General features: G+C 34.0%; 1 protein-coding gene across 1 annotated transcript in view; it reads left to right on the top strand.

Annotated features, from left to right (window-relative positions):
• Positions 1–19,176, top strand: part of LOC120531608 (protein phosphatase Slingshot homolog 2-like) — a 104,467-nt gene that overhangs the window by 24,092 nt on the left and 61,199 nt on the right. The window contains exon 2 of the mRNA XM_039757178.1: positions 14,329–14,372. Coding sequence (XP_039613112.1) covers positions 14,329–14,372 — 44 coding nt within the window. The remainder of the gene's footprint in view (positions 1–14,328; positions 14,373–19,176) is intronic.

The following is a 19,176-nucleotide window of genomic DNA, read 5'->3' on the forward strand; positions in this document are numbered from 1 at the left end:
CCTTGCTCTGCAGCTCATATAGCATTCCATATTCTCATTATTAAGAGCTAAAATATTTATGTGATGTAAGCTAAATTGTACTTGTATAATATGAACATACAGCAAAAAAATATATATGCATGTCTGCATAACCATTTAAAGCCTTCACTGCATTTGAAGGTAGCTTGGAATCAAAAATTTCGAATCGGCTCTTTTATTAAGGACTTTGTAAACACAACCAGAACAGTGTTTTAGTTTATTTTAAAGTTTACATGCATTTCTGTGATCGTCTACCTATTTTTCTAGCAAGTGATTTTTCTGAAAAAAACAAGTGAGAATGAATACCCACAACTAAACATTAAAAAAAGTGTGCACTTATGTCCCCAATGAATATAAAAGGAAGTGAAAGATCAGAATAGGATTTATTATTCATTTATTTAATTTTATTCTGTTGTTCATTTCAGATCAATAGTCTGCTTGAAATCATGATAGAAAAACTGTGCAGCAAAGTCTTTTTTAGATTTTAAGTTGATCTATTTAGTCTAGCCGAGGTTTAGCCAAAAGGCCATTTTTTCTGTTTCTCCCCATGACCCTACATCCGCTGCCAAGTCAAGCTGATCTTAACACTGACAGAGACCATCTGGTTATCCACTGTTTTTTGAGTATGGCTTATTGTTGCAGATAGATATTAGGTGGATATCTCTGACATTTATTCATGTATTATAGCTGAGACATTTGATTTAGGCATTGACTGCATAATAGTAACATTTCAATATGTCTCTTTGCCGAGTTTATAGTAGAATTGTCAATTCTGACATTTTACTGAATATAAATTATATTTTCATTGAGTTATTTTACCTATTTTCATTTTTAACATTCTATAACTGCCCATATTCCTTAAATCGTAATTCATAGGTGATTGTCACCATCATAATTTTCAGCAGCCATTGTACATTACTAGTTGCACCTCGATTCCCTACTGAAATCACCTTCTGCATAAACATAGAAACCGTGGTGTTGATTTAGCTCCTGGAGATTTAGACCTTTACATTTTTTGGGGGGGCTGGGCAAGGCGGAGGTTTATTCCAGTTTCCACCAACTAACAAATGATGTACATTGGCATTCTATTGTCTATGTAGTATCTTTACACATAGAAGGTCTTCCTGCAGTCGTGTACCCAAACATTTATTTATAGTGATATTTGCTGTTTGTTACTGCTAAATTTGTAAAATACAGTCCGCACATGCTGCTTTCCTCCAAGATCTTTCAACATATCTAAATGGAAAATTAGTTCTAATTTTGATGGCTTTTATAATTTGTATTTGGTTTGTTCACCTTGTGATCTTTAGGGTGTGTTTCTGAAAAAACTGAATCCAGAAAGACATAGCTATGACCTTAATAACAATGAAGAATGACTTTTATTGTGAAACAGTAAGTGCACACCGGTAAAGTTATACACAAAGAGTGACAATACAGTGCAACACAATACACACAAGTAACTAACATCTGCCTGCCTCTGGTCCTTTCTAAACACAATAAAGACTATTTGGACCCCATGGGATGGCTGGTCCACTTTTCCACTTGAGCACATTTCTCAACTTTCTTTTTTACCTCCCTGTTTTCCTCTAAACGATAATTCACACTCAACTCCAAGTTCCCTTGAACTACGATGAGGAGATCTTTTTAAACCCCTGCCCTGATGCAGTTTTAAGCCAACCTGAGAATTATCTACAGGAGTAGTATTATCATGATATAATTCCTGGGGGCTGATCTCCCCCATTGGTGGGCACAGGCATCCCTAAAACCTCATTAGCCCTTTTATCAATACTATCCACTTCCAGAGCCACAGCGCCATACGTCACCGCAGTTGTAGACCTGCAGTTACAGACGTCTCTGTCGTTTCAGGACTGACTTCGTAAAATTATTTTTGGAAGGTTTCGGCAGGTCTCAGGAAAGCCCGGAAAGTAATGTCAATGTCAATTTATTTATATAGCACATTTAAAACAACATAGGAATGCTGTGGCCAAAGTGCTTTACAATAATAGAATAAAAGAAAACAAACAAATAACATAAAATGGCAATACATATTCTACACTGAATTATGCTATATATTAATTGCATTATATAGAAGTACTCTAGTTTTTGTCACTTATTATTATAAACGATCGGCCATCAAAAGAAAAAAATAAAAATACTAATAAGAACACAATTTATTTATATAGCACCCTTCCTTCCATCCATCCATCCATTATCCAAGCCGCTATATCCTAACTACAGGGTCGTGGGGGTCTGCTGGAGCCAATCCCAGCAAACACAGGGCGCAAGGCAGGAAACAGACCCCGGGCAGGGCGCCAGCCCACTGCAGGGCATGCACACACACACCAAGCTCACCCTTCCTATGCCCAAAATTCAGAAAGAACAACAGGACCTACGAGGTGTGGCAGAAAAGTAATGAGACTGATTTTTATTTACCAAAGTTTTTATTTTTTTCAAACATCAATGTTATCCCCTTCAAGGTAGTTCCCTTGGGCAGCTACACACCGATGGTGACGTTGTTCCCACTGTTGGTAGCAGCGCTGGAAGTCTTCAACCAGTATGGTCTTCAGCATGTCCGTTACACTCTTTTTTGGATGTTTTCTAAAGTCACGAAATGACGTCCTTTGAGGACATTTTTCAGTTTAGGAAAAAGTCACACGGACTGAGGTCAGGTGAATAAGGGGGCTGGGGAACCACAGGATAGGTTTTTTCGATTGTCCTTCTGCTCAATTGTGAGGTTTTTCGGCACCATTTTGGCACAGACCTTTTGCATGTGCAAATGTTCAGTCAAAATTTGATGAACGGTAAATCTGTTCAAATTTAATTGTTCACTCAACATTCTTAATGTTAAACGACGGTCTGATCTCACAAGAGTGTTCACACGTTCGATGTTTTTATTGGTTTTCGAAGTTGAAGGCCTCCCTGAAAAACTTGAGCTCGGGATAAAGAATGTTCCCCATAGGCCTGTTTTAACTTTTCAAACGTCACATTTGCCGATTCTCCAAGCTTAACACAAAATTTAATGGCACAACGTTGCTCCAAATTCGCTGTTCCATTTTGCGCGACGACAACCAAAACACAACTTCGCTAATAGCAGTCACAAAAATCACGTAGTTAACGGAAGGAGTTGAAACTCGCACTGAGCTATGGGAGGGTACTGATACACGTGCTCTATCAAGGACAACAGCGCAGCATTGCCAAATCGCTTGCAGTGTTGCCAGTCTCATTACTTTTCTGCCACACCTTGTATATAACATTGGCTACAAATAATATCTTCACTAAATGAAGATAAATACAGGATATACAAAACATTTAAATAGAATAAAATACAATAATGCAGACTAAAATACAACATATAATACTACAAAAAATTATTGAACAAATGACATAAATTGTGACAAAAATTCAAATCTTGTTGAAGTCCTGTTGTTCTTTCTGAATTTTGGGCATAGGAAGGGTGTTTTATAAATAAATTGTATCCTTATTAGTATTTTTTTTTCTTTTGATGGCCCATCATTTGTAATAATAAGTGACAAAAACAAAAACTAGAGCAGTTCTGTATAAGGCAATTAATATATAGCATAATTCAGTGTAGAATATGTATTGCTGTTTTCTTCACATACATGTTTAAAGATATTAGATTGGCTTAAATGTTTATTCTAAATTGGTTTAGAACAATATTGCATGCATGCATAGTACATTTTAAAAAACGTAATCACTTTTATTATTAACGTTTTACTTAACTCTAACGTGGTGCAAACATTGTAATTATATTGTATATTTAGTTTCATGAATGTAAATGAAAAACTGTTTTCAATTAACATAGATCTTGATGATTTTAATTTTGCCGACATGTTAAATGGTTCCCACAGACCCGAACACAACGTAAATGTTAATGGTGTATTTCATCCGTGTTGTTTAGTTTGATGTATGACACGACATGATGGCAGAAACCCTCTGAACTTTACAATGATAACAACAATGATACGTATTATTTGGTTTGATGTACTTTTTTCCTTTCTCATTTTTATCGGTAAATTTCTGAACGGGTCCTTCACCCGACGTTACTTTCTGGGCTTTGCCGAGACTTGCCGAAACCTTCCAAAAGTAATTTTACGAAGTCAGTCCTGAAACAACAGAGACGTCACTTCCGGGTCTACAACTGCGGTGATGTATGGTGCTGTGGCTCTGCGAGTGAATGCTACTCCCTTTTATACTAAAAGGGTCAGGCATTCCTGTAAGAATGTAAAATACTTAGGCAACTGTGCTCTTTTACTGACACTTTCTCTACTTTAGGTTTATTTTAATAAATATGTTTGAAGGAAATTTCAAATTAAAGGAAAAATTATATAAAATTTCAGCATTTTATTTTAAAACTACATTATAATCAATAATATGTAATAATATAATAATATGTAATAATATGTGTCTAGCCATAGAGAAACCTCATTCCTCCTGGAGAAGATGTAGCATGCACACACTCACTATGTTATTTTTGCATAACTGAATTCCATTTCCTACACAGTATATCTGGGTTATTTTTAGTCTTCTGTTTAAAGTCATTGTAGAATGAGAGCTGGACAAAGCAGTGACTCGCCTCCACCCCAAAGTGTTCAGATTGGTCTAAAATAGTTTTGATTGCATTACATCCATCCATTATCCAACCCATTATCCTAGCATATTACATCAAGTAATAACTTTTCCATGTAGTCCTCAAGACATATCGATATTCATAGAATGTGTGTTAAATTCTCAGATTTCCAGCTCCATATTTTTTACTTCCCAATTTTCTTTGAATTTGCAAGTGACAGAGACTCGTAACTTTGTCAAATCAGTTATGTCATTGCTTATCACAGCCACCATATTTCCTGTATTATTCTTTACATCATTTCAAGTTATAAGACAACAGCTTTTCATAGCGTACTGAGGCTCAAAATGCCATTAACCTGTGAAATCCATTGGCCTCAACAAATTAATGATTGTCCTTTCCTCAACATAGCTTGCTGTGCTAGATTACCCATGCATTCTGTGGGAGCACCCAGATGCATTTTGAACCACTGTCAGTAGAGTGTATTTGGTTCCTTTTAACCATCATAATGCCAGGATGGTAAATGAAAATAAATCTTGATATTGAAAATAACTAATATTAAGGATAATTTGTGCCCTCCACTGAAGGAAATGTTTGAAGTGATCTGTTATGTGGCTAATTATTTTCAGTAGTTCTTGTTATGTCATGAAAAATTCTGAATATGATCTATATATCTAAAGTATTGCCTGTAGTAAATTTAGCCCACATGGCGCCTACCCTCATATACTGCAAAGCACTGTTAAAACTCATGACGTGACCACATTTTTACTTTCAAAGTGAAAAACAGCTATGTTATTGCTTGAATGTGATAAACATATATACAAGTATATACAGTATACTGTATGTACCTTGACTCAAGGTCACATAAATTGTTCTTATAAATCTTATTTCTTTGTATATGAATAGTTTTTTGCAGTCAAGTTCTGTGATTTGGAACACCCGAGAAGAAAAGTTGTTTTTTTTTCTTTTTCAAATGACATATTGAGTTTACAGTCATATTTTATTTCATTTAAAACAGTGAATGATAATAGAAATAAGGTGTAATGTGGAAGTGTTTAATGACAGACCCGTAGCTCACTTACACAAGAAGAAAATAATGTATAAATGTAAAGTGTTAAGGTCTCTTTCTACTAGTCTTTCCTCTCAACTGTCTTTCTGCTAAAGTTGCTGCAGTCATGCATTCTGCTATTCTTAGCACTTAGGGCTAGTTCCTACAAAAATGCCTTTTCCTGGTTCATATATCAGATATCATCTGACAGCCCAGGTGTTTCATCGGCCCTGAATGCCCAGTGTAATGATGTATACTCTTTTGTACAGGCATTTTCAGGTCAGCCTTATCTTCTGTTTTAATTTCTTGCATTAAAAGAGTCTCTTTTTTTCCATTTGTAGATTACCTTGTGGGAGTGAATTGAAAGTTCATTTCTTACAATTTATAGCATGGGACTTATATTTTAGTTACAAGAAGTCATTTGAATCTGTAATGTAATACATTTGGAGCTTTTGTTTGCAGAGCAAGTTTTGTTTTTTTAAACATCTTAAAGTCTTCAGAAGAAAAATTTTCAGTTCACTTTTCTCTCTTGCACAGCGCTGAAACAAAATTAGTTGAATCATATTTTGTTTAGACGCAGTGCTCATCATCAAGTAATTATAAACTGGAAAAAATGTTGCTGAAGAAACAGTAAAAAAATTGCACTTGATTTTTTATAAATACTGTATAGTATAATTAAGTAACCAAATGAATAAAAATAAACAAATGAAAAACAATGCTGCCAAAGTGGAATTGTGATAAGAGCTATCTCAAAATATTTTTAGTTTGTTTATTTATTATTCCTAATGCATTGCAGAGCTATTCAGTTGTCAAGCATATACATTAGGTTGGTTTTAATAACTTGTATATATTTGGAGTTGGTACTGTGCAAATGTATTATCTAGTAAAATACAAGTTGGGAACGGGACTTGGTATTAGCAGATATTAAATATTAAATGACTTGAATTGAGATATCCCTAATTCAAGGAATCTATTCCATATGTTATTGATAATTTGGAATATACAATAGATAGAATGCAAAAGTTAAAAAAGAAGTTCAAATTTATTGTTATGTTTGCACAGTACAATGCGATTTTTTTTACTTGCAGTCTAATAACAATAGTATAATAAAAATAATGGACAGTGAATACAACACAATAAATTCAACAGAGGGTAATACTTCAAAACACAGACCAGGTATTTTAATGAAGTAATCTGTTTCCTTATAACAAAAAAATGTATCAGAATTTGTTAGTTTGAGTACTAGTAGTCCTGGACTTTTTGTCAGAATGGAAAATAGAGAAAACTGACTGTGAAATGGCTAAGGTCTTTATTATAATTATTTGCCTTATTGTAACACTGAGTGTTGTAAACGTCCTAGAAGAGAAGGCAGCTGTTTACCAGTAATATTCTGAATTGTCTCCATCACCTTTGCGGTTCTAATCAGAGCCGATGCCATACCAGAATGTTATGCAGGGGATTCCACTTTTCAACTTCATAAGTTGGTAAGAATAGACAGAGACAAGTTGGCTTTCTTCAGGCATCTGAAGAAATAAAGTCATTTATGAGCATTTTTAAAGATGGCTAAGATATCTTACGTCTACTTTAGGTCATCAGTGAGAGAGACGGCAGAAAACTTGAAACTGCTGACCCTCTTCACAGAATCCCTCCTGATTTCAATGGGAGTGTGGTCTGCTTCCTGCTTCTTGAAGTCTAGCTCCTTAGTTTTACTAAAGAGAGATTGTTGTCCTGGCAACACAGTAACAGAAAGCAAATCTCTCCTCTGGAAAAATCTCATTATTGTTGATAATAAGGCTTATAATGGTGATGTCAATACAAATAGTGATGAGGTGTTTGAGGATCAGTACATTGCCAATCTGCATGTAATATGATCTGCCAGTTAGAAAGGTAAAAATCCAGAGAGCGACACTTAGTCCAAAACTGAAGGGCTTAGTCACAATTCTTGGTGTTAAATGCTGAGCTATTCTCCATATACTATAGATTGCCATACCAGTTTTTTTATATTTCCCAGGCATTCCTGGAAATTAATGAAGTGCTATACAGACAGGTTGCAGTATCATGCAAAGTAGAGGTGGTCCAAACTATCTGGAGTATTAAATTAAATTAAATTAAATATGTAAATTAAATTTAATGTGTAACAGTAGTAGTCTCACAAAGTATTTTATATTTACTAAAAAATTATTTAATAAATCATTTTTAATAAAAAATAGCACCACTGGTCAGTAATTATTGAGACAGTCCACTTTTGTTTTCTTTGCCTGTATTGGCATAATTTCTGGGTTTTTTAAAGCAGATTGGAACTCTAGATTTTCTCAGTGAAGCATTAAATATGCCACTAAAACTTCTTAATAGCTATAGGTTTTTAAAACCTGCCCCAACACTCCATTCTGTCCTTCTGCTTTAACGTTGTGGAATCATTTAAAAATCCTTCTTGCAAATTCCACAGAAACAGGGAAGGCAGAATTATTAGTGCTGGAAGAACTTTTTTGTAGTGATCATGTAGAAAGCAATACTTTAATCCAGAATTGTTGATGGGACTGGATGAGCCTTTAGTTTGTAATCTTTAGGCATTTGTATTCTTTGCCACTTCTTAAGTAGATCACATTTACTGCTGTGTCCTGTTTCTAGCTTATCCTGATATTGACTTTTAGCAACTGTAATTGCTTTCCTGAGCTCTTAGCTGCACTAAAATGTATGTAAAGGAAAGACCAAATGATAAGAGTGAACCAGAAATCTAAATAGCTTCCTACCACTGTCTAAAGGCATGCTGTTAACTTTAATGGTAACTCTAAACTGGCACCATGTGATTGTGTTGTTTGTGTCATCCAAAGGGCTGACATCACATCCAGTGTTGGTTCCTGTCTAGTGCCTGTTACAGCCAGGATAGACTTCAGCAACGACCCAATACACAAAAAACTTGTAAAAATGGATGTATTGCTTGAGAGTTTAAACATTAATATTTCCATGCAATATTGAAGTAACGTCTTTGTTTTGAGTTTAAATGTGGATACCCAGGAAGCTTCAGAATCAGAAATGGAGCATGAGTTTTAGTGTAGGTACTCCAATATTGAATTAGATTTTATTTTGAGAAATGGGAATTGTAGACCTCACTTTGGCATTTGCACAAGCTTGCTGATAAAATGATGTGGGTATTAATATATATTAACTACCTTTCTTACTGGATCAGTTGTGCAAAATTGACTAAGCTCACTTAGCCACAGTGCCTGAGAAGGACTTGATAAATGCTTCTTCTTTGAGCTTCGCTGAACCATGCACCTTTCAATTTGCTTCCACTCATGGCCTTCATTTGCATAAACAGAGACGTCCCACTTTTTAGTGCAATTGATGTCAGCAGTCTGGTGAAACAGGGGACGTGATACGTTAGAATGTCTCACTTGCTAAAACCTTATTAGTAACTAATATCAATAAATAAAAATGTGTTGACCAATTTTCTTTTTTGTGCAGCATAATCAAAATTTACTCAAATCCATCAAGGCATTTTGAGTTTTTGGAGCATTTAGTTTATCTATTGTGTTTTTGTTTTTTGTTTTTTTTAACCCATTAATATTGATATGTCAAATTGTCCTTTCTTAGTGGATACCTACTGCCCTAGGTGTACAATCCTGCAAAATATCTGCTCTTTTGGTAAATGGAAAATAGTCTTTTTGTTGTTGAGTGAGTCAACTTTGGATATATATATAATATTAAATTAAAGCGGCATGGTGGTGCAGTGGGTAGCGCTGCTGCCTCGCAGTTAGGAGACCCGGGTTCTCCCCGTGTCTGCGTGGGTTTCCTCCAGGTGTTCCGGTTTCCTCCCACAGTCCAAAGACATGCAGGTTAGGTGCATTGGCGATTCTAAATTGTCTCTAGTGTGTGCTTAGTGTGTGTGTGTGCGCCCTGCGGTGGGCTGGCACCCTGCCTGGGGTTTGTTTCCTGCCTTGCGCCCTGTGTTGGCTGGGATTGGCTCCAGCAGACCCCCCGTGACCCTCTAGTTGGGATATAGCAGGTTGGATAATGGATGGATGGATATATATAAATTATGTATGAGTTTATTTAACATTAAGTAAATTTGTGTTGCAAATTAAGTCTTTATTGTTTCTCTTTAACAGACATTTTAAAAATATTTGCATTTAATACTTCATGATTATGTTTGTTTCGGAAAGATAATAGTTCATGTTATTTGAGAAAAGTTCCATTCAAGATTTACTGTAACTCTTATGCATATTTGTACAGCAAATATGGCATTATTAGTTAGGGATGTTCAACTGGTGGTCTTTGATTGCTTTGTGCCACATCAGCAGTAATTTAGCCCACCATGTTTGAATATCGTATATACTTGCGGATAAGTCGGGACTTAATTTTACTGTATAATTTCTGGTATTTTATAATGTCGGTCATATAAGTCGAATGTGGAAAATTCATGCTATTGGTCCAAGAGATTATGATATGCTAACGCCCACCTGAGAGAGTAACCACGGAGCACGCTGCCTTTTTTTTCTGTGTGGGTGCGGCATTGCGCTGTATCAGCGCGTGCTCCTAACCTTCCTCTCTTTCTCTCTCTATTGTGCCTACGTGACCACGCTGTAATACCTGAACTATTCTGAAGCGATGTTTGCACTGTTTTGTTTTTAGTATCTCACAACTTCATACACCTTTATAGTAAGAGCATCCCTTATCTACGATGGAGCGTTCGTTCAGGAGAAAATATGAAGTTGGTTTTAAATTAAACGTCATTGAAGTAGCGAAAGAAATTGGTAACTGCGTTGCTGCAACAAAATTCGATGCGTCTGAGAAACTGATGCGCTTTTGAACAGGTGTATAAATCGGGGTCTGATTTTATGATCGATTTTTCGGGTTTCAAGACCCGACTTATATGTGAGTATATACGGTAAGTGGTAAAATGCTGTTCTTTTTGTATTTACTCACACTTATCAGGACAACCCTGTAATTTCCTGACTTGATAGAAGTCACAGATGACAGTCTCATTTATTTGGTTGGGGCTCAAGATTGCCGTAAAATGACTATTGACCAATTATATCACCCTTTTTTTTATGTAAAGGAAAATTTATCTGATTTGCAAAAGTGACACACTGTTTTTTTTTATTTCTCCTTATTTAAATATAAAAATAAATGCATTAAGAGAATGTGAAAAATAATAGCAAAGGCAAATATAAAGCAGCAAGGATCCAAAGCCATGTACTATTTCTTGCACCCTTTGCTGTTCATGAAAGTTGTATAAACCCTAGTTTTGTCATCTGCTTCCTTGCATCATTAAAAGTGAAAAATGCTACCATTACTTAACTGCTTTTCTCCTCTGTCTGAGAGTAGCCTCCTTATTTTAGAGTTATATTCTTGTTTGTGAGAACTATTGTGATAGTTGAACACTTACGTCCACAAAGGTTCATATTATTGTCTGTATTGCCGTAAATTGAAAATTTTATCATTTTGCTAACACGTGAAAAGAGGCCACAGACTTCCAAGAAATAACATTTTTTACCTTTGAAATTACCCATATCAGTATGGCCATTCTTTATCCCCTACTTAATAATAAATAGTTTTTTTGTTGTTATTAAGTTTTGAAGAACAGACTGCTTTACAAAGATTGTAATTGATGAGGGTGATGGTGCTTGTAGAAATTTATAACACCCTGTCATTTTTAATACATCTGATTTACAACATATCACTATTTTGATATGAAATTAGACTATATGGAGAAAGAAGCTCCAGATCTGACTTGGCTACCGACAGTGCGACTAAATAGACTTGATGTGTTTTTTTTTGTTTTTTTTTTATCGTTTTTATTAATTTAAGTTACCACAGGTAGGTTCCAAAGGATGTAATTTGAAACATTCTTGAAAACCAGTTAATACAGGTAGTTTTAAAATACATTCTGAAAATGTTTAAAATCTTAATTTTCCTTTTTCATTACAGAACAATGGGAGAAGATAAGTTACTACTACTCTTTTTATGTATTTAATGTTTAGTTTGCACTTATTCTTTGAAAAAATATTATAAACCAAGACACCATTCTACTTTATCAAAAGATAAATATATGTGAACTGTCACTTTTGAATTAACAGACATTTTACTAAAGGAAACCAGTAGATAGTCCTTAGCCTTTGAATGCATGAATTTAAATTTAAGATTCAAATTTAAGACTTTAAAGTCTAAGATAGAGTAGCTTCTGTTATTTATGTGATTGCTTGCTAATGACAATGAAGTAACTACTTAGGGTGTAAAACTGTCCTAGTGAACCTTATGGTTTACACAGCGTGCCTAAAGAGAGCATTTTTCTTTAAGTGTGTTGTTATAATAATCTACAAAATAAAATAATAAAACATTAAACCTGTACCTCTGTGCTAATACTAAATGTCTGCAATTTCAAATTAATTTAAAGTGTAGCGCTAACATACTGTAATGGAATGTGTGAATTAAGCCTGTAACTTATTTGACCTGGTCTGCCCTGCCCTCCAGTGGCTAAAAAATACTTTGTTAATCTTTCTTCAGCATAAATTTATTTTGTTGGTGCCACAAAGGGGAAACAATTTTTGCCATAGATCAGGCAGAAAAAGAGATCTCACAGCTACCCAGTGTCAGCTACAAATAATTTAGCTGTACTGTACTTATTTTGACTGCAGTTTTGATGGCGATTCCTCATAAAGTGTTAGAAAGATTCCAGACCACAATCACATTTGATGAAAGTCACACCCTTTTACTGTAGCTGTGCTGAGTTAAATGTGAAAGAAATGTTATAGAAAGTATTGTTTCTAATGCAGTTTATTGGGACATGTGGGTTTGGTTGTTTAGGCATTTCTCTTGAATTTGGAGATTAGCTGTGGCTCCATGTTTTTGTTACAATAATTTTTTTTTCATAATCTTCCTTTCATGAAATTTGCCTACACCGGTATGTTGCCTTTTACAATTTTGATCAGCTAAATCAGAATTCCCCTATCATGCGATATTCGATTTATGAAAGTTTTAGAAAATTATTTATCAGAATTACAACTTTCATTTTGTTCATTAATTCATTCATATGAATTAATGTATGTAAAGGGAGAAGTACTGCTCAGATTAAATAGGCTGAAATCAAACAAACCACCAGGACCATATAATATTTATTTTCATGTTCTTAAGGAGGTTAGCTAATACATATATAAACTTTTGTCACATATTTTTAGGAAGTAACTGCCCATTGGGGAAATTCAGAAGGACTGAAGAATAGCAAATATCCTGTTATATAAAAAGGGTAATCGGAGAGATACAAGCAAATATCGGCCACTAAGCTTAAGGTGCATCACAGGTAAATTAATGGAAGGAATTGTTAAGGAAAAGATTGAGCAACACATGGCAAGAGCAGGGGTTTTTAGTAAAAATATTAGGTTTGAATACACAATGGGAGGTTTGAAAATCGAAGGTGCATCTTATGAGAAGCATTTGAGATTCATAAAGGACTCATCACTATCAACTGCCAGACAATGTTTGGAAGCCGTTAAGAAGGCTAACAAAATGTTAGGTTATGTAGCATGATATGCAGAGTACAGATTCAAGGAGGTTATGCTCAAGATTTATAACACACTGGTGAGGCCTTATCTGGAGTACTATGTGCAGTGCTGGTCTCCATATTACAAAACTGACAAAAAGAACAAAGCAGCATTAGATAGTCTAGAGAAGAACAACTATGCTGATTCCAGTGCTACAGGGGATGAGTTATGAAGAAAGATTAAAAGAGCCAAGCCTTTTTCAGCTTAAGCCAAAGGAGATTAAGGGGAGGCTGTTACTTTAAAATGTGTTCAACAAGAACACTGGAACATCAATGAAAAATTGTTAAGGGTAAATTTTGCACGAATGTAAGAAAATTTTTCTTCACATGGAGAACCATAGACACATAGAATAAGTTACAAAGGAGTGTAGTTGACAGTAGAACTGTAGGACCTTTCAAAATTAGACTCGAAATTATTTTAGAAGAATTAAGTGGATAGGACTGGAGAGCTTTGCTTGGTTGAATGGCCTGTTCTCATTGTTCTAATATTATTTGAACTGAATTCTTCTAAATTGTTCCAGTCTTGTATTTATTCATTCTACAAGACAGCAAAACATTTAATTATTAGTGGAAAAAATCTTATGGAGGAAGAGGTAAATGTGTCCAACACTAATAAAATTAATAAATCTAACAATTTAATTAGCAATAGATACCATCCTAAGTGTGAAGTATATTTTATGTTACATGTTCCTTTGCACAAAACAAAAATGACCACTGCTGAGGCCTCCTCAAACTAAATGCTCAGATTAGCAGGAAAACAACTAATTAAATAAAGAATCTTATTTAAGGCAAATATTGGTTTTTATTAAGAGATTGCTTGAAACAACAAATGGCCACTGGGGAAATCGACAGGCTTAATTTTAAGAGTTCCTGACCCTGTAGGCCTGACACAAAAGGAAATGCTGAACTTGTAGTTTGAGAAAAATTACAGCAGTATATTAAAACCATTTAAACCCATAATCTTTGAAGACTAGATCTCACAGTTTGACAGAACAAGTGACATGACTCTCTTTGAAGTGAAGTTTACTTAGCATGACTTATTTGGCTTTAACTTCCATTTTTAATTAAATTATTGAAGCTTTTAGCTTAATTTTCCATGAAGTAAAAAGAGATTGATGATTTTGTTTTCTTTTTTAGGAGGCAGACAGTGGGGAGGAGGAGCGACGGTGTCAGCCCAGGAGGTGGGTTTAATTGTTTTAATAGAGTGTATCAGTTAACCAAATTTTATTTCAATTTTATTTTTCACAATTTAAAACATCTTTGAGAGAATTACAATATTTTAGTACAGTACAAAATATAGAGATACATTATCTGTCATTGGTGGGTTTTATGACTGTGATTTTATGTTTTTAGAAGTATGCTCTATTATGTTGTGCGTAGCTGTAAGCAATTAATTTCAGTGATCAGTATATGTAGAAAAAAAGTTAAACCTTAGTACAAAAGTACACACAGACCTCAGAAGAGACTCTTTAATCAATTATTGTCAACTTAAAACAGCATGGACATGAAAGAAAATGCCTTTATCTCTTATGCTGTACATGAGTGCCTGTCCCTATTGATGCATATTGTGTTAGTTAATACATTGAACACTATGAGACTTAAGGGTAAGAGTATACTATTTTTACTTCTACAGGGCTAAATGCTCTTCTCACACAGTCAACACATATATTATTAATTAATTAAATATTAATATGTGAATAATGTCTTTTTAAATCCATTTTATAAAGTTTTATCATTTGTTTTTATCTTTAAAAAGATTGGGAGCTTACATTTTCAGTTAGATTCCATAAAATGGTCATTTATTTTTTAACCATAGTATTGAACTGTTGGTTCTTTGTAAAACTAATTTGTATGCTATTTTCCATAATACCAAAATATAGTACCCACTGATCAGAATGATTTTTTCTCCAATACTAGGATTCATTGATAAAGTTAAATACTACCACAATGCTTGTTAGTTATTTAAAGGAATACATTATTTATCAAATAAGCAGAATGTGTTCATAATTAATCATGATTGAGAATTTATGCACAAAAAATATTAACACTGATATTTACTATTAATAGTGTGGACTGTTTCTTTTTACTAAGAACAAGAGTCCTGATATACTTCCAACTATTGATAAGACAGAGCAGATTTAGAAAATTGTCCAATCGATGTATTAATGAATGAATTAATAAATGAAGAAGGAAGGTATGGTGTGAAGGGGTATATTGTGAAATGTGTTGGTTTATCTTAAAACTCCTGGGACATACACTAGTTAGTCTAGTGTACTAGTTATTGATTGTATAGAGGTGTTATTGTTCCTCACATTTTTAAACATGTCCATATGAATGAGAAAAGATAAATGAATATATCATTTTCAATAGTAAATGCAGAAAAATAAGGAATTTAGAGTGTAATATAATGGCAAAGTATTTAAAACTTTGGGCTCACATGTCTAGCGATCTTGGTTTGATTCTTACCTTAATCACTGCTGTTTGCTGAGTTTATATTTTCTCCTGATATGTGCATTTGTAGTTTTCTACCACATGCATTTTTTGGCAACTCCAAATTTATTGAGGGTGGATAGTTTAATTTTGAATGTATTGTATTACTGGATTAGAATTGTATCTAGTATTGCATCTTACTATGAGGGTATCCTCATGAGTCCTTTGGCCCTATAAATGGAAAAATGGTTGTAGAAAAGGATGGATTACCCAAAAGACCGTGTATTTATAGACACAATTAAAGGTTGTGACGGGACACTTTTAATTAAAAATAAAAAGGAAAAGTGCTGTGGTGATCCTGGGTACTGAACTTAATATTTTTGATATTTAGTAGGGGCACATAATAAAGCATACACTACCAGCCTGTAGATACAAATCTTGTAATTACCCAAAGATGTTTTGGAACTGGACAATTGGAGGCAGTGCTAGATCTTAAAAGTAGGTCACATCCTTCTTTGCGGATAACAAGAATGGAGAGCCTGCTTGTACGCTGAAGTGAACACACTTTTATCATGCCAAGACTTGAGTGAGGAAAGAATATGAGCTGTGATGTGCAAGTCATGTGATGTAGAGGAATGTACTGTGAGTTCAACACACATACTTAAGCCTGTTTATTTGGATATGTTGTCTCTCCAAATATGTCTTCTGGCTTTCTGGAAATACAGGAACCTCATGTTCATCTGTGATCCCATTACATCAGTCATCTGACTGACCTCACATCTGGACCACAGAAAGCATGGCCAGGCTCCTTAAGAATCCTTCTGATGTTTCCTGAATCCATTATTTTCTTTTTTTATCTGATAAAATTAAACACCCAGACAAAATGAAGCATCATAATGGGGCTTTTATTTAGTAAATAACCAAAAGGCAATCAATCTGTATAATTAAGAGGTTTCTCTTTAATTGAAAGAATGCGGTAACAACTAGAAATATATTAATGCATGCTTAAAGAGAGAATCATTTTAATGTTGCTTGTTTATTTAAATTATAATTACTTTTAGTTTGTATTTAACATGTAATGTGTCATACATACAGTACACTTTAACTATCCATCTGTCAATTGAATAGTTGAAACTCCTTTATCTGTAAAAGATATGGTATACATTAAGTAACTTAACCATTATCTTGATTTTTTTTCCTCTTATCATTTTATATATAAAGTAGTGAGAAAGATAAAGATGGGCACCAGTGGGGAATTCCACTGGCTGCTAGTTAGATGACACAACAGGAAGTCTCCTTGCCTTGCAGGAATCAGAGCTGTGGTCAAAGATTGATCCCAGGGAGAAAGTCTTATTTTAACTATGCAGACTCAAAATACCTGTGTTTGAAATTGAAGGTATGCACAATTACAGTAGAAGTCATGTCACGAAGAGATAAAAATTAGGTGCAATACAGACACACCCAGCTTCTACAAAAAGTATTTCCTTATAATACACTGGCTTAACATGTTTTAGTCAGTGTTTTTCTAGTTTTAAGATTTTTTTTTAAGTTTTAGTTCTTATTTAGTTTTAGCTTTTCACCATTTTGTAATTTTAGGTTTTACTTAGTTTTTTGGTTCTTCTTTTTTAGTTTTTATTTAGTTTTAGACTTTTTTAGCAATTAACTTTTAATTTTTGTCACATTTTATTAGTTTTTTATTACTCAGTCCACATACACATGAGGAGAAAAACAAAACTCCACACAGGCACTGACCAGGTTAGCAATCAAAAATAAACTCATGCCACAAAGTAATAATAATATATTTAAATGTAGTGCCTTCCCCCTGCTCAAAGCATTTCACATATAGTCAAAGCCATGCAATACGAATAAAAACAAGGATTACACTAATAGCACAGAATACAAACTAATATCAAACATTAAACACCAAATAACAGATAAATATTTGAAAGTCAAAGTTTTAAGTTAGATTTAAAAATAAAGAGGGCAAAAAGAAGAAAGCCAGGAACAAATAACACAATTTTTGTACATTTACCTGTATGAATGTAAATATAGGTTTTACAGTCACAGTAAAAAGGAACAATGAAAAAAGTTAAGAGCAGATTTCGTTGTCAGTTTCACAGCCAAACTCTGAAAGACATTGACCACTTAAAGGCTATCCACTTACACTGTTCAGTACAGATCTAACAGTATCAGCCAGATCTCTATGCAGCTATAAAGTGAACAGACCAGAGAAAGTGCTGCAAATTCCTCAAGATGTTTTTTTTTTTTTTTTGCATGACATATCAAGATTGCAGTCTGCAATTAATTCAGTGGTTCTAGGTTTTACAGTTGATGAGCTGCACAGTATGTTACAGCATAACATACTGTACAAGCCATAGTAATGTTAGTTAAAGAAAGTTCACTGCACACAGATTCATCGCTGGAGTTTATTTTAGTATAGAACAGTGCTGATGAGCTCCCAATCCTTGTAATACTGTGTAATTCTAAATATATTAAGATAATTGCAGACAATTCCATTTGCTATCAATGAAGCATTTAACATATAGAAGTTCATCACCCCAGTTTGATAGGAATACATTCTGCGACACCGCACCCCCACTTTTCAACATCAGTACTAATAACCTGATTAAAACAAAATGCATACATGTAGCATTGGCTTGATTGATAAAATTGATTAAATGCTATGCTGCACTGAACTGGTACCCTTCACAAACAAGTAATATATATGCAAATTAAGTGTGAAATTGCTGAAATTCCTACCACGTTTGGCATATAAAGCTAATATTTTTAGCTTAAATACTGACTGAATCTGAAGTGCGGGGATGGCTATTTGAGCTGGACAAATCCTCCATTGCTCTAATTTTTAAACTATGTAGCTGTATCTTCCAAAATAACGTGTGGCATGTTTGAATTTATGCACCTGTCATTGAAGTTTGGTGAAAGCACCCTGACATTCACTTTTAGTAGGGCATCTATGACTGTCGGTCAATTATGGCTAATGAAATCCAGAGAATAAGTCATTGACAAGTGATTAGGCTTTGGTAGTCACTCTTAAATAATATTTAATAAATATACCAGCAACTGCATGTTCGTATATATGTTATGGACAAAAACTAGAGTGCTGAAAATCTAAATTACGATTACGAAAACTAGTTTTGTTTTTGTTTTTATTTTCTCATTTTCAGAATTTCTTTTTTGTTTTAATTAAAAAAACATTTTTTACTCATTAGTGACAGGTTTTATTTTAGATTTTGTTAAGGGGAATAACACTGGGTTTGATCAAGTAAACACTTTTTAATAATACATTTAAAAAAGTGTTTTCTTTATGATTACAGTGATAGTTTTATTATTAAAGTACACTTTTCGTTTATGGAATTATTATTCATTTATTTTACCTGTTTTTTGAAGTGTATGTACCAATATATATTAGAGCTACATTTCATTTTATTTTGCTGTAATTTCCTGGAACACAATATGGGGTAGTGCCTTGCTGCTATAATGAATTACCTAGCAATTGCCAAGTCACTGATTATACTACAGTCTGGAATGGATTAC

Source organism: Polypterus senegalus, chromosome 6 (genome assembly GCF_016835505.1).
Source record: "Polypterus senegalus isolate Bchr_013 chromosome 6, ASM1683550v1, whole genome shotgun sequence".
Classification (NCBI taxonomy): Eukaryota; Metazoa; Chordata; class Cladistia; order Polypteriformes; family Polypteridae; genus Polypterus; species Polypterus senegalus.